The 15,657-nt window shown below is 44.1% G+C and overlaps 1 protein-coding gene across 10 annotated transcripts in view; it reads left to right on the plus strand.

Annotated features, from left to right (window-relative positions):
• Window positions 1-15,657, plus strand: part of LOC129812846 (ryanodine receptor 3-like) — a 199,661-nt gene that overhangs the window by 41,287 nt on the left and 142,717 nt on the right. For all 10 annotated transcript variants that reach the window (XM_055864766.1, XM_055864767.1, XM_055864775.1 and 7 more), the window contains exon 3: window positions 13,955-14,059. In XM_055864766.1, coding sequence (XP_055720741.1) covers window positions 13,955-14,059 — 105 coding nt within the window. The remainder of the gene's footprint in view (window positions 1-13,954; window positions 14,060-15,657) is intronic.

A 15,657-nucleotide genomic window follows, 5' to 3' on the forward strand; every position in this document is an offset into this window, starting at 1 on the left:
AGCATTTAACAGAAGGGAGAGATGATACGAAAGTAGAGTAGAGAGTAGTGGGAGAGAGAGCGAAGATTGTGACGTCACAATCTATCTGGGTAGGGGCTGAGTGACTAGGGTTGGAGGAAAAGGAGACCGAAAAGGAAACAAAATAGTGATCAGAGTCTTGGAGGATTGTTGTGAGATTAGTAGGCAAACAGCCTCTAGTAAAGATGAGGTCAAGCGTATTGCCTGCCTTGTGAGTTGGAAGGGATTGGGAAAGGGTGAGGTCAAAAGAGGCAAGGAGTGGAAAGAGGGAGTTGGAAAGACATGAATCGAGGGCAGACGTCGGGAGGTTGAAGTTGCCAAGTACGAAGAGCGGTGAACCATCGTCATGAAATTAGCTTATCAAGGTGTCAAGGCACCTGCTGGGCGATAGATGACAACAATGTTAAGCTTGAGTAGACAAGTGACAGTGCCAGCATGAGAGAGGGAGAAAATCTCCAGTTAAGAGAAATTAGTAGCCCTGTGCCACCACCGCAACTACCAGAAGCTTTTGGACTATGAGAGAAAAAGTAGTCGGATGAAGAGAGATCAGCTGGAGTAGCAGTCTTCTCTGGGGTGATCCATGTCTCTGTCAGGGACAAACAGTCAAGGGACTGAAGGGCATCATAGGCTGAGATGAACTCTGCATTCTGGACTGCAAATCGTCAGTTCCAAACGCTGCCAGAGACCCAGAATTCCACATGGGTTGTGCACATAGGCTACACTAAATTAGAAGGGTTGCAGCCAAGGGGTGGGGAGTGTCTGTAAAGCCTACAGGGAGAAACACCAACAGGTATAGAAGACACACATAGTTGCCAAAGCTACTAAAGGACAGAAATGAGATCATCAGAAAATAACTAGGTAAGATACTGAAGTGGTATGGAGCCACTGACACAACCACCGTTTACAGCTGCCGCTGAGAAACCAGGGGAGACTGAAGTACTAACACTAATACTGATTGCTTAGCAGAGGTGAAACCACTCCCCCTCCAATACAGCCACTGTTTACCAAAACAATCACAAATTGCCCTGCCCCCTAATCCTAGTTGATGTGTCAACAACTATCTGCAAGTTATGAGCAAGCCGGCCCCATCCCGCCGCTTTTTAACAAAACCGTAGCGGGGGAGTTAACTTTGTTATTGTTTCAACTGCTAATTGCCACTTTAAACTGTGACATCAATCAGCCAATGAATAAGCAGTTGATTGTGATTTATGGCTAGCTGCTCTTCCCTATCAGCTATCCCATGGTAGGACCACCAGAGAGCTGAAGCCCCCCATCTCTAAATCAACAATACACGTCTGTACTGTAAAATCAGTGTTTCAAAAATGAGATGGTCAATCAACATTTAGATGAGATGATGATTCAGCCAACTACTCTAATGCACAGGATGTGCTCTGCCATTATGCCCGGGGTGGGCAAACTATGGCCTATTCAATCCGGCCCAAGGGAGGTTTGAGTTAAAAAAAACTCCAGGCCAGTCCTGAAGGTCTATATTTTCAAATAACTGCCCAATTTCTTACCCGCAAATTGATTTTCACAACAAGTCAGTCCCAAAAAGATCTGTGCGGCCCTCTGTTGAATTTCGAAATCCCGATGTGGCCCTCGAGCCAAGAAGTTTTCCCACCCATGCGTTATAGTGAATACGAAGGAGGTATATTGATAGGTCATCTCTTTGGGGCAATCAAAGTGAAGAGGTGTGTAACCCTTTCGACCTCCTCCCCAGAGAAGATGGGAAGCCCAGTCTAGTTGCTCCGGTCCCACAGCATGGGCCATAAACAAGAGAGCAGTGTGTAGACAAGCTGCTGTAAAGCTGTCTTCATGATATGCCCTCTCTGATTGAGGACACACAGGCCTACGCCCCCAGAGCCCCAATATCCTTCTCATTACCAGACTGCTCCACTCTGCTGTTAGAGGTCGCCTGTTATTCACCTAGGGAAACCAGGGTGTGGAGGTACGGTTGGAGCAGATTCCTCCCTGCTACCCCATATTGTTTCCCCAACAGCATGCCAAGAAAGAGTGGATCAGGAGAGGTATTTCTAGAAAACAGCTTGCATAGAGGGCTCTGGGTTGGGTTCTGATCAAATGGAAGTTTTTACAGTGTTTGTGCTTCTGTGGTTGTAAATTGTGTGTGTGTGTGTTTTGACTATAAAATTGTGGTTATCTCAAAATTGACCTGCATAATGAAAGGTCATTAAAGTGAAGTCGGGGGACATTACTTTAAGCCATTTTGACATTCAGTATCTTTGACATTTGTGAAGCTGATGCTAGAGGCTGCCCTGAGAGAGACACTTGGCTTCCGGTACGGCAGGGGCTGAACTGGATTCAGCCACAGGACGATATTTGTCGGCGCGAATGGTCGGGAGGCTGGAAAATAATTATAATAATTTGTACACTGCAAAAAAGTTTTGGGCTGTATTTCCCCCCACGACGATTTATTTATTTATTTATTTATTTACTAACCACTTTGGGGGGCCAAAAATAATCACTCGCCTGTTGCCGACCCCTGCGTTACTACATGAGTCACTACAAATCATGTCATTTCTGTTTTGCTGGCGTAAATCCACTGTCCTGCCGCTGGTGGTCAAGCTCTCTGGATCTGTACTCCACCATGATTTAAATGTGCATAATTAAAATGCCTAGAGAACAGATAGCTGCATCGATACAGCTCTAGATTCTTTCACATATTGACTTTGTTTTACCTGAGTGTAGCAAGCAGGTAGGCTCACAGCAGAGCAGAAATAAGTTGTCTGAAGTTCCAATTTAAAGTTAGATTTACCTCTAACAAGGTGAACTAGTTTAGCCAAGTTTTACATCTTGCTACCTAAAAAGGAGGACAGTGTGTTTTTGGTGTGCTTCATTTATCTTGTAGTGGTACAGGTCACTAAGTATCCCTCTCTCTGCCTCATTCTGTCAGACTGCTGCCCTGTCCTGTATGGAGAAGGGATGGGTGCTGCAGTCCCTCTCTCTGTCCCACTGTGCTCTGTCTCACAGATTCATACACTCACTGTGAGTGTGAGCTCTAGTTTGACCAAGATCCACATACACCGCTGCTATAGGTACTGGCTGTAATCAGGATTGGGGTCACATCCAGTCAATTCAGAAAGTAAACCACATTCCAATTCCAATTTTCCTAACTGAAAAGCATTGAAGATCATTGGAATTTGAATGTCAGTGTACTTCCTCAATTGACTGGAATTGAAATGGAATTGACCCCAACCCTGGCTGTAACATTTGGAATTTGGCCCTTGATCGATGGATACATTTTTTTTTATCAGTAGCTAAAGCTACCCTTGGTCGAATTAGTCATGTATACATTTTCTTTCATTTTAAATGAAAAATGTAGTTGAAAAGTTGCATCACGTAGAGCAACCTGGGTTGACCGGACTCCATAATGTTTTTAGGAGCTGCATAGAGACAAATGACTGTAAGCTTTTCCCCTATCAAATAAGATTGGAGGTTTTCAACAACATCTGTTATTGCATTCCTCTCACTCTGCAGTGCTAAAGGAATGTGGAACAGTCATCCCAAATTGGTTTTCAAGTGCAATCAATCTTTGGTGTTTGTGATTGATGGTTGTTATGATTATCAGTCATGGACGTTATGGACGAATATGCTGAGTGAACAACGCACTCAGTCACAGTCTGAGGACCAGGCTTCTCTAGTGACCAATAAGAAGCTTTATTCTGGGTTTACATTTCATATTTTAGCCTTTTCAACACAGTTTGAAATACTCACTTGTAATTGCATATTGTCTACTGTAGGTATTCCCAAACAGGGGTACGTGCAATGGCGTCGGGGGTATGCCAAATAAAAATGTGATTCATATTGAAAAAAATTAAATCGCTTTTTTTCTCTTCACATTTTCAAACAGTCCATTTATATTTTCCAACGGGGCTATACATTTGGGTGAGGTTATTTTCTCACCTGAGTAGCCTTGTTTCACTGCCAAAAGCAAATATGATGAGAACTACATTGATTTGGGGTTCACTTATATTGTGATTAGTGCTTTTCCTCAGCCACAGTGTGTTATATGTGCAAAAGTACTATCTCCCAACTCGATGAAACCTTCACTCTCTTGCGCAAACATTTATAAACAAAGCATGCCAATTTGAAAAATAAGCCACAGGAGTTTTTTGAGCGAGAATTTGGATGACTTTCGAGTAGTAAGACATGTATAAAAGCAACAGATACCATTAATAAGAAGGGGCTAGAAGTGTCTTATATGGTGAGCTACCTAGTGGCTAGGACAGGCAAGCCCCATACTATAGTGGAGGGCTTAATTCTTCCTGCTGCCGCAGATATGGCTTGCACAATGCTGGGGGAAAAGGCCAAAAAAACTGTACAGACAATGCCTCCATCAAACAACACTGTTTCACGACGCATCAGTGATATGGCAGGAGATGTTTTGAAAAAATTACACCTTCGCATACAAGGCAGTGAATTTTATGCGTTACAGCTGGATGAGTCAACAGACGTGGCCGGCCTGGTACAGCTCCTGGTATATGTCCGTTAAGTTTATGTGGGGTCAATTAAGGAAGACATCCTCTTCTGGAAACCAGGACAACCGGAGAGGATATTATTTAAGTACTGGACAGGAAGATCACGTCAGTGACTCAACCCACTCAAGTGACGCTCCTAGGGACGGCATGAAAGAGCACCAGTAAGCCAGTGACTCAGCCCCTGTAATAAATCAAATCAAATCAAATTTTATTTGTCACATGCACATGGTTAGCAGATGTTAATGTGAGTGTAGCGAAATGCTTGTGCTTCTAATTCCGACAATGCAGTAATAACCAACAAGTAATCAAACCTAACAATTTCACAACTACTACCTTACACTTGTGTGTATAAAGGGATAAAGAATATGTACATAAAGATATATGAATGAGTGATGGTACAGAACGGCATAGGCAAGATGCAGTAGATGGTATAGAGTACAGTATATACATATGAGATGAGTAATGTAGGGTATATAAACATAAAGTGGCATAGTTTAAAGTGGCTAGTGATACATGTATTACATAAAGATGGCAAGATGCAGTAGATGATATAGAGTGCAGTATATACATATACATATGAGATGAGTAATGTAGGGTATGTAAACATTATATTTAAGTGGCATTGTTTAAAGTGGCTAGTTATACATTTTTACATCATTTCCATCAATTCCCATTATTAAAGTGGCTGGAGTTGAATCAGTATGTTGGCAGCGGCCACTAAATGTTAGTGGTGGCTGTTTAACAGTCTGATGGCCTTGAGATAAAAGCTGTTTTTCAGTCTCTCGGTCCCTGCTTTGATGCACCTGTACTGACCTCGCCTTCTGGATGATAGCGGGGTGAACAGGCAGTGGCTCGGGTGGTTGTTGTCATTGATGATCTTTATGGCCTTCCTGTGACATCGGGTGGTGTAGGTGTCCTGGAGGGCAGGTAGTTTGCACCCTGTGATGCGTTGTGCAGACCTCACTACCCTCTGGAGAGCCTTACGGTTGTGGGCGGAGCAGTTGCCGTACCAGGCGGTGATACAGCCCGACAGGATGCTCTCGATTGTGCATCTGTAGAAGTTTGTGAGTGCTTTTGGTGACAAGCCGAATTTCTTCAGCCTCCTGAGGTTGAAGAGGCACTGCTGCGCCTTCTTCACAACGCTGTCTGTGTGGGTGGACCAATTCAGTTTGTCCGTAATGTGTACACCGAGGAACTTAAAACTTTCTACCCTCTCCACTACTGTCCTGTCGATGTTGATAGGGGGGTGCTCCCTCTGCTGTTTCCTGAAGTCCACAATCATCTCCTTTGTTTTGTTGACGTTGAGTGTGAGGTTATTTTCCTGACACCACACTCCGAGGGCCCTCACCATCTCCCTGTAGGCCGTCTCGTCGTTGTTGGTAATCAAGCCTACCACTGTAGTGTCATCCGCAAACTTGATGATTGAGTTGGAGACGTGCATGGCCACACAGTCGTGGGTGAACAGGGAGTACAGGAGAGGGCTCAGAACGCACCCTTGTGGGGCCCCAGTGCTGAGGATCAGCGGGGTGGAGATGTTGTTACCTACCCTCACCACCTGGGGGCGGCCCGTCGGGAAGTACAGGACCCAGTTGCACAGGGCGGGGTCGAGACCCAGGGTCTCGAGCTTGATGACGAGTTTGGAGGGTACTATGGTGTTAAATGCTGAGCTGTAGTCGATGAACACCATTCTCACATAGGTATTCCTCTTGTCCAGATGGGTTAGGGCAGTGTGCAGTGTGGTTGCGATTGCGTCGTCTGTGGACCTATTGGGGCAGTAAGCAAATTGGAGTGGGTCCAGGGTGTCAGGTAGGGTGGAGGTGATATGGTCCTTGACTAGTCTCTCAAAGCACTTCATGATGACGGAAGTGAGTGCTACGGGGCGGTAGTCGTTTAGCTCAGTTACCTTAGCTTTCTTGGGAACAGGAACAATGGTGGCCCTCTTGAAGCATGTGGGAACAGCAGACTGGGATAAGGATTGATTGAATATGTCCTTAAACACACCAGCCAGCTGGTCTGCGCATGCTCTGAGGACGCGGCTGGGAATGCTGTCTGGGCCTGCAGCCTTGCAAGGGTTAACACGTTTAAATGTTTTACTCACCTCGGCTGCAGTGAAGGAGAGCCCGCAGGTTTTGGTAGCGGGCCGTGTCAGTGGCACTGTATTGTCCTCAAAGCGAGCAAAAAAGTTATTTTGTCTGTCTGGGAGCAAGACATCCTGGTCCGCGACGGGGCTGGTTTTCTTTTTGTAATCCGTGATTGACTGTAGACCCTGCCACATACCTCTTGTGTCTGAGCTGTTGAATTGCGACTCGACTTTGTCTCTATACTGGCACTTAGCTTGTTTGATTGCCTTGCGGAGGGAATAGCTACACTGTTTGTATTCGGTCATGTTTCTGGTCACCTTGCCCTGGTTAAAAGCAGTGGTTCGCGCTTTCAGTTTCACGCGAATGCTGCCATCAATCCACGGTTTCTGGTTTGGGAATGTTTTAATCGTTGCTGTGGGTACGACATCGTCAATGCACTTTCTAATGAACTCGCTCACCGAATCAGCGTATTCGTCAATGTTGTTGTTGGACGCAATGCGGAACATATCCCAATCCACGTGATCGAAGCAGTCTTGAAGCGTGGAGTCAGATTGGTCGGACCAGCGTTGAACAGACCTGAGCGCGGGAGCTTGCTGTTTTGGTTTCTGTTTGTAGGCTGGAAGCAACAAAATGGAAGAGTGGACAGCTTTTCCGAAAGGAGGGCGGGGGAGGGCGTTATATGCGTCGCGGAAGTTAGCATAACAATGATCCAAGGTTTTACCAGCCCTGATAGCACAATCGATATGCTGATAGAATTTAGTTTTGTTTTCAGATTAGCCTTGTTAAAATCACCAGCTACGACGAATGCAGCCTCAGGGTGTGTGGTTTCCAGTTTACAAAGAGTCAGATAAAGTTCGTTCAGGGCCATCGATGTGTCTGCTTGGGGGGGAATATATACGGTGTGATTATAATCGAAGAGAATTCCCTTGGTAGATAATGCGGTCGACATTTGTGAACAGTGAACAGAATGACTTGAGTTCCTGTATGTTGTTATGATCACACCACGTCTCGTTAATCATAAGGCATACACCCCCGCCGCTCTTCTCACCAGAAAGATGTTTGTTTCTGTCGGCGCGATGCGTGAAGAAACCAGCTGGTGCACCGACTCCGTTAGCGTCTCTCGAGTGAGCCATGTTTCCGTGAAGCAAAGAACGTTACAGTCTCTGATGTCTCTCTGGAATGTTACCCTTGCTCTGATTTCATCAACCTTGTTGTCAAGAGACTGGACATTGGCGAGTAGTATGCTAGGGAGTGGAGCGCGATGTGCCCGTCTCCGAAGCCTGACCAGAAGACCGCTTCGTTTGCCCCTTTTACGTTGTTTAGGGTCGCCGGCTGGGATCAGATCCATTGTACTGGGTGGAAGGCAAAACACAGGATCCGCTTCGGGAGAGTCATATTCCTGGTTGTAATGATGGTGAGTTGACGTTGCTCTTATATTCAGTAGTTCCCCCCAACTGAATGTAATGAAACCTAAGATTACCTGGGGTACCAATGTAAGAAATAACACATAAAAAAACAAAATACTGCATAGTTTCCTAGGAACGCAAAGCGAGGCGGCCATCTCTGTCGACGCCGGAATAGGGTTAGAGGTAGAGAATCCCAGTGGAGAGAGGGGAACCGGCTAGGCAGAGACAGCAAGGGCGGTTCGTTGCTCCAGAGCCTTTCCGTTCACCTTCACACTCCTGGGCCAGACTACACTCAATCATATGACCCACTGAAGAGATGAGTCTTCAGTAAAGACTTGAAAGTTGAGACCGAGTCTGCGTCTCTCACATGGGTAGGCAGACCATTCCATAAAAATGGAGATCTATAGGAGAAAGCCCTGCCTCCAGCTGTTTGCTTAGAAATTCTAGGGACAATTAGGAGGCCTGCGTCTTGTGACCGTAGCATAAGTGTAGGTATGTACGGCAGGACCAACTCGGAAAGATAGGTAGGAGCAAGCCCATGTAACGCTTTGTAGGTTAACAGTAAAACCTTGAAATCAGCCCTTGCCTTAACAGGAAGCCAGTGTAGGGAGGCTAGCCCTGGAGTAATATGATAACATTTTTGGGTTCTAGTCAGGATTCTAGCACCCGTATTTAGCACTAACTGAAGTTTATTTAGTGCTTTATCCGGGTAGCCGGAAAGTAGAGCATCGCAGTAGTCTAACCTATAAGTAACAAAAGCATGGATACATTTTTCTGCATCCTTTTTGGACAGAACATTTCTGATTTTTGCAATGTTACGTAGATGGGAAAAAAGCTGTCCTTGAAACAGTCTTGATATGTTCGTCAAAAGAGAGATCAGGGTCCAGAGTAACACCGAGGTCCTTCACAGTTTTATTTGAGATGACTTTACAACCATCAAGATGAATTGTCAGATTAAACAGAAGATCTCTTTGTTTCTTGGGACTTAGAACAAGCATCTCTGTTTTGTCCGTGTTTAAAAGTAGAACGTTTTCGTCCATTCCCTTCCTTATGTCTGAAACACAGGCTGCTAGCGATGGCAATTTTGGGGCTTCACCATGTTTCATTGAAATGTACAGCTGTGTGTCATCCGCATAGCAGTGAAAGTTAACATTATGTTTTCGAAAGACATCCCCAAGAGGTAAAATATATAGTGAAAACAATAGTGGTCCTAAAACGGAACCTTGAGGAACACCGAAATGTACAGTTGATTTTTCAGAGGACAAACCATTCACAGAGACAAACTGATATCTTTCCGACAGATAAGATCTAAACCAGGCCAGAACTTGTCCGTGTAGACCAATTTGGGTTTCCAATCTCTCCAAAAGAATGTGGTGATCGATGGTATCAAAGGTAGCACTAAGGTTGAGTAGCACGAGGACAGATGCAGAGCCTCGGTCTGACGCTATTAAAAGGTAATTTACCACCTTCACAAGTGCAGTCTCAGTGCTATTATGGGGTCTAAAACCAGACTGGAGCATTTCGTATTCATTGTTTGTCTTCAGGAAGGCAGTGAGTTGCTGCGCAACAGCTTTTTCAAAATGTTTTGAGAGGAATGGAAGATTCGATATAGGCCGATTAGTTTTTAAAATATTTTCTGGGTCAAGGTTTGGCTTTCTCAAGAGAGGGTTTATTACTGCCACTTTTAGTGAGTTTGGTACACATCCGGTGGATAGAGAGACGTTTATTATGTTCAACATAGGATGGCCAAGTACATGAAGCAGCTCTTTCAGTAGTTTAGTTGGAATAGGGTCCAGTATGCAGCTTGAAGGTTTAGAGGCCATGATTATTTTCATCATTGTGTCAAGAGATATAGTACTAAAACACTTAAGTGTCTCTCTTGATCCTAGGTCCTGGCAGAGTTGTGCAGACTCAGGACAGCTGAGCTTTGGAGGAATACGCAGATTTAAAGAGGAGTCCGTAATTTGCTTTCTAATGATCATGATCTTTTCCTCAAAGAAGTTCATGAATTTATTACTACTGAAGTGAAAGCCATCCTCACTTGGGGAATGCTGCTTTTTAGTTAGCTTTGCGACAGTATCAAAAATACATTTCTGGATTGTTTTTATTTTACTCAATTAAGTTGGAAAAATAGGATGATCAAGCAGCAGTGAGGGCTCTTCGATACTGCACGGTACTGTCTTTCCAAGCTAGTCTGGAGACTTCCAGTTTGGTGTGGCGCCATTTCCGTTCCAATTTTCTGGAAGCTTGCCTCAGAGCTCGCGTATTTTCTGTTTACCAGGGAGCTAGTTTCTTATGACAAATGTTTTTAGGGGTGCAACTGCATCTAGGGTATTGCACAAGGTTAAATTGAGTTCCTCAGTTAGGTGGTTAACTGATTTTTGTCCTCTGACGTCCTTGGGTAGGCAGAAGGAGTCTGGAAGGGCATCAAGGAAACTTTGTGTTGTCTGAGAATTTATAGCACGACTTTTGATGCTCCTTGGTTGGGGTCTGAGCAGATTATTTGTTGCGATTGCAAACGTAATAAAATGGTGGTCCGATAGTCCAGGATTATGAGGAAAAACATTAAGATCCACAACATTTATTCCATGGGACAAAACTAGGTCCAGAGTATGACTGTGGCAGTGAGTAGGTCCAGAGACATGTTGGACAAAACCCACTGAGTCGATGATGGCTCCGAAAGCCTTTTGGAGTGGGTCTGGACTTTTCCATGTGAATATTAAAATCACCAAAAATTAGAATATTATCTGCTATGACTACAACGTCCAATAGGAATTCAGGGAACTCAGTGAGGAAAGCTGTATATGGCCCAGGAGGCCTGTAAACAGTAGCTATAAAAAGTGATTGAGTAGGCTGCATAGATTTCATGACTAGAAGCTCAAAAGACGAAAACGTCATTTTTTTTTTTGTAAATTGAAATTTGCTATCGTAAATGTTAGCAACACCTCCGCCTTTGCGGGATGCACGGGGGATATGGTCACTAGTGTAATCAGGAGGTGAGGCCTCATTTAACATAGTAAATTCATCAGGCTTAAGCCATGTTTCAGTCAGACCAATCACATCAAGATTATGATCAGTGATTACTTCATTGACTATAACTGCCTTTGAAGTGAGGGATCTAACATTAAGTTGCCCTATTTTGAGATGTGAGGTATCACGATCTCTTTCAATAATGGCAGGAATGGAGGAGGTCTTTATCCTAGTGAGATTGCTAAGGCGAACACCGCCATGTTTAGTTTTGCCCAACCTAGGTCAAGGCACAGACACAGTCTCAATGGAGATAGCTGAGCTGACTACACTGACTGTGCTAGTGGCAGACTCCACTAAGCTGGCAGGCTGGCTAACAGCCTGCTACCTGGCCTGCACCCTATTTCATTGTGGAGCTAGAGGAGTTAGAGCCCTGTCTATGTTGGTAGATAAGATGAGAGCACCCCTCCAGCTAGGATGGAGTCTGTCACTCCTCACCAGGCCAGGCTTGGTCCTGTTTCTGGGTGAGTCCCAGAAAGAGGGCCAATTATCTACAAATTCTATCTTTTGGGAGGGGCAGAAAACAGTTTTCAACCAGCGATTGAGTTGTGAGACTCTTGTGTAGAGCTCATCACTCCCCCTAACTGGGAGGGGGCCAGAGACAATTACTCGATGCCGACACTACTTTCTAGCTGATTTACACGCTGAAGCTATGTTGGGCTGGGTGACCTCTGACTGTTTCATCCTAACATCGTTGGTTCTGACGTGGAAAAACAATATCTCTATACTCTCTACACTTGCCAGTTTTAGCTTTAGCCAGCACCATCTTCAGATTAGCCTTAACGTCGGTAGCCCTGCCCCCTGGTAAACAGTGTATGATCGCTGGATGATTCGTTTTAAGTCTAATACTGCGGGTAATGGAGTCGCCAATGACTAGGGTTTTCAATTTGTCAGAGCTAATGGTGGGAAGCTTTGGCGTCTCAGACCCCGTAACGGGGGAGTAGAGACAAGAGAAGGCTCGGCCTCAGACTCCGACTCGCTGCTTAATGGGGAAAACCGGTTGAAAGTTTCTGTTGGCTGAATGAGCGACACCGGTTGAGCATTCCTACAGCATTTCCCTCCAGAAGCCATGAGAAAGTTGTCCGGCTGCGGGGACTGTGCGAGGGGATTTATACTACTATCTGTACTTACTGGTGGCACAGACGCTGTTTCATCCTTTCCTACACTGAAATTACCCTTGCCTAACGATTGCGTCTGAAGCTGGGCTTGCAGCACAGCTATCCTCGCCGTAAGGCGATCGTTCTCCTGTATATTATGAGTACAGCGACTGCAATTAGAAGGCATCATGTTAATGTTACTACTTAGCTTCGGCTGTTGAAGGTGCTGACGAACCATGTCCAGATAAAGCGTCTGGAGTGAAAAAGTTGAATGAAAAAAGAAAATAAAAAGTTATGAGGGAAAAACTAAAAATATAAACGGTAATTAAAAAAAAACGTAAAGTTGTCAGGTAGCAAAGTAAGGTTGGCAACAAAACGCACAGCAACACGTCTGCAAGTTGCAAGTTCAAGAGGAAGTGAAGTAATAAACCAATCAGAAAGAGTTCCAAATCTCTAACGGGCGTGCAAGCAGTTACTCTTGAAGCCACTTGGGTACACTGCAACATCCACCGAGAGGCTAAGGGAATGCTGCTAAGGGAATGCCTGACAGCTTGAAAGACATTTGGACACTACAGTGTAAATGGTTAACTTTGTTAATGCAAGGCCCCCTGAACTTTCGTGTATTTTCTGCACTATGCAATGATATGGGCAGCGACCATGTAACGCTTTTACAACATACAGAAGTGCGCGGGTTATCAAGGGGCAAAGTATTGACACGTTTTTTTTAAAATTGAGAGACGAGCTTAAAGTTTTCTTTTTCATTTTCACTTGTCTGACCGCATGCTTGATGATGAGTTTCTCACACGACTGGCCTATCTGGGTGATGTTTTTTCTCACCTGAATGATCTGAATCTAGGATTACAGGGTCTCTCCGCAACTATATTCAATGTACGGGACAAAACTGAGGCTATGATTAAGAAGTTGGAGCTCTTTTCTGTCTGCATTAACAAGGACAACATACAGGTCTTTCCATCTTTGTATGATTTTTTTGTGTGCAAATTAACTCAAGCTTACTGTGCAAATTAACTCAAGCTTACTGACAATGTCAAATGTGATATTGCGAAGCACCAGAGTGAGTTGGGTGGGCAATTACACAGGTACTTTCCCCCGAAACAGATGACACGAACAACTGGATTCGTTATCCCTTTCATGCCCTGCCTCCAGTCCACTTACCGATATCTGAACAAGAGAGCCTCATCGAAATCGCAACAAGCGTTTCTGTGAAAATTTAATTTAATCAGAAGCCGCTGACAGATTTCTGGATTGGGCTGAGCTCAGAGTATTCTGCCTTGGCAAGTCGCGCTGTTAAGACACTGATGCCCTTTGCAAACACTTACCTATGTGAGAGTGGATTCTCGGCCCTCACTAGCATGAAAACTATATGCATGCACAGACAGTGTGTGGAAAATGATTTAAGACTGAGACTCTCCAATACAACCCAACATTGCAGTTATGTGCATCCTTTCAAGCACAACCTTCTCATTAACCTGTGGTGAGTTATTCACAATTTCGATTAACAAATAAAGTTGTATATGTAAGATGGCTAAAGAAAGAGCAAAATTATTGATTATTATTGTTATTATTATTATTTGTGCCATGGTCCTATAAGAGCTCTTTGTCACTTCCCACGAGCCGGGTCGTGACAAAAACTCACACTCATTTTTATGTTTAATAAATGTATTGTATAGTGTGTGTGTGGCAGGCTTACAATGATGGCAAAAAACAACATTTGAGAGTATGCTGATCCTGGTGCTAGAGGGGACTATAAAAAGTTTGGGAACCACTGCATACAACCCTAACCCTGATTACCCTCCTCCTGTCTCTTCCAGTATGTCCCTCCAGATCTATGCATCTGCAACTTTGTGCTGGAGCAGTCTCTCTCCGTGCGGGCCCTGCAGGAGATGCTTGCTAAGACTGGTCAGAACAGTGAAGGGGTGAGTATTGTCCCTCTACCACAGCATCTATACACACACTCCTACCCCAGGGCAGACAGCAGAGAGGAGTATTTTCACAAAGTGCTCTCTGCGCAAAGGGAAACTACTGAACATCCCCTGTTTCACATTTTCCATTTGATTCATTTCATGATTTCAGGGTCATGTTATGAAATTGTTTATTACGGTGACTGGAGTTGCCTCAGTTTTATGTTCTAATTTTTTTTTCTCTTTGAGGGAGATAAAGGAGAGGAATTGGCCTATTACAATGGCCTGGAGACCTGGGCGCTGGGAGGTTGAGCCCTCCATGAATTGTAATGTGGATGAAAGTCGTCAAGAGGCAAAGTACCTCTTTGCTGCAGCTTTCCGGAAGTGTTTCTGCCCTGTGCTGGGAGGTTGACCATTTGATTAACAATGAGGCTGAAAAGAAAAGCTCTCAAAGCTACAGTATAATTTCCATTATAAAGCATAATTGCGCTGTAGCTATCTTTTTTATACACCAGGCACAGAGAAGCAAACATGTCTAGATGACAGAGTCACTGTCGCGTACACACACATGAGGTAATGGAGGCAATCTCATTGAATGGACATACATCTGGACATTGTTGAGCAAGTTCATATGTGTATGTACTGTAGCTAATGTATTTGTAGTCAAAGCAGGTCTCTACACTACCTCCCTCCTCTGAACAGGCAGTTATAGTAAGTACAAAGGATGAAAGACCTATTTCCTTATTCCACAGTCATGTGTTTGGGACATTGTGATTACAAGGCAGCCCTACAGAAACACAGCATTACCACGCTGCTCTCGCCATGCTCCTCTTGCAGGGAGCAACCTAAACGCTGCTTGTCCTAAAATGTCATGTTTAATGTTTCAGAGGAAGGATGGTGGGTAGATATGAAAATATGCTAATTTCTCACCCATTTTGGTATGATGTCGTACTTTTCCAGGTTGCAGTGTTGTACTGATCTTACTTCTGTATCTTTATGAAATTAGTAAAAATAATTTGTTTCAGTGTGCCTCTGGTCTTTCGGTAGTTCATTACCAGTTGCAGGATGTTGTATTTTAGTGATAAGAGTATATTGTATCAGTAGAGTGAGCCAAGAATTATAATTACTAGATCATTTATCATCTCATTCCTCTGTGGTCAGTTGTATTCTCATTTATTTTAATAGACAGATAAGTAAAGCATTTCTGATACAGTGATCTTAATAGGTACAATCATTTCTGTTAAAACTGTGCTGTTCTTTGCGAACATTTGCTCTTGGTTTTCATTAATCCGCTGTAACAGGGCTGTGCTGTTACCATTGCTATGTTCATCCATGTGTTCTGTTCATCTCTCCACCTGTTAGCCTCGAGGAAAGGACCGATGGGTATGTTCACCATTCATTCCATTCTCCTCTCCTGTCACCTCTCTAGCGCATGGCTGTTTAGTCATGCTTGCTCTCCCATTTTCATTGGAAATGTATCCTAGGGTTACAATAGTACCTTCAGGAAAGAAAATAGATTCCCCACAGAAAGCTAGTGTGTTTTTATAAGCAAACATGAATGCGTATGCTGCTGAAATGTCTAATGACATTATGGATTTATTTAAAGAAGTGAG

Source organism: Salvelinus fontinalis, chromosome 16 (assembly GCF_029448725.1).
Source record: "Salvelinus fontinalis isolate EN_2023a chromosome 16, ASM2944872v1, whole genome shotgun sequence".
Classification (NCBI taxonomy): Eukaryota; Metazoa; Chordata; class Actinopteri; order Salmoniformes; family Salmonidae; genus Salvelinus; species Salvelinus fontinalis.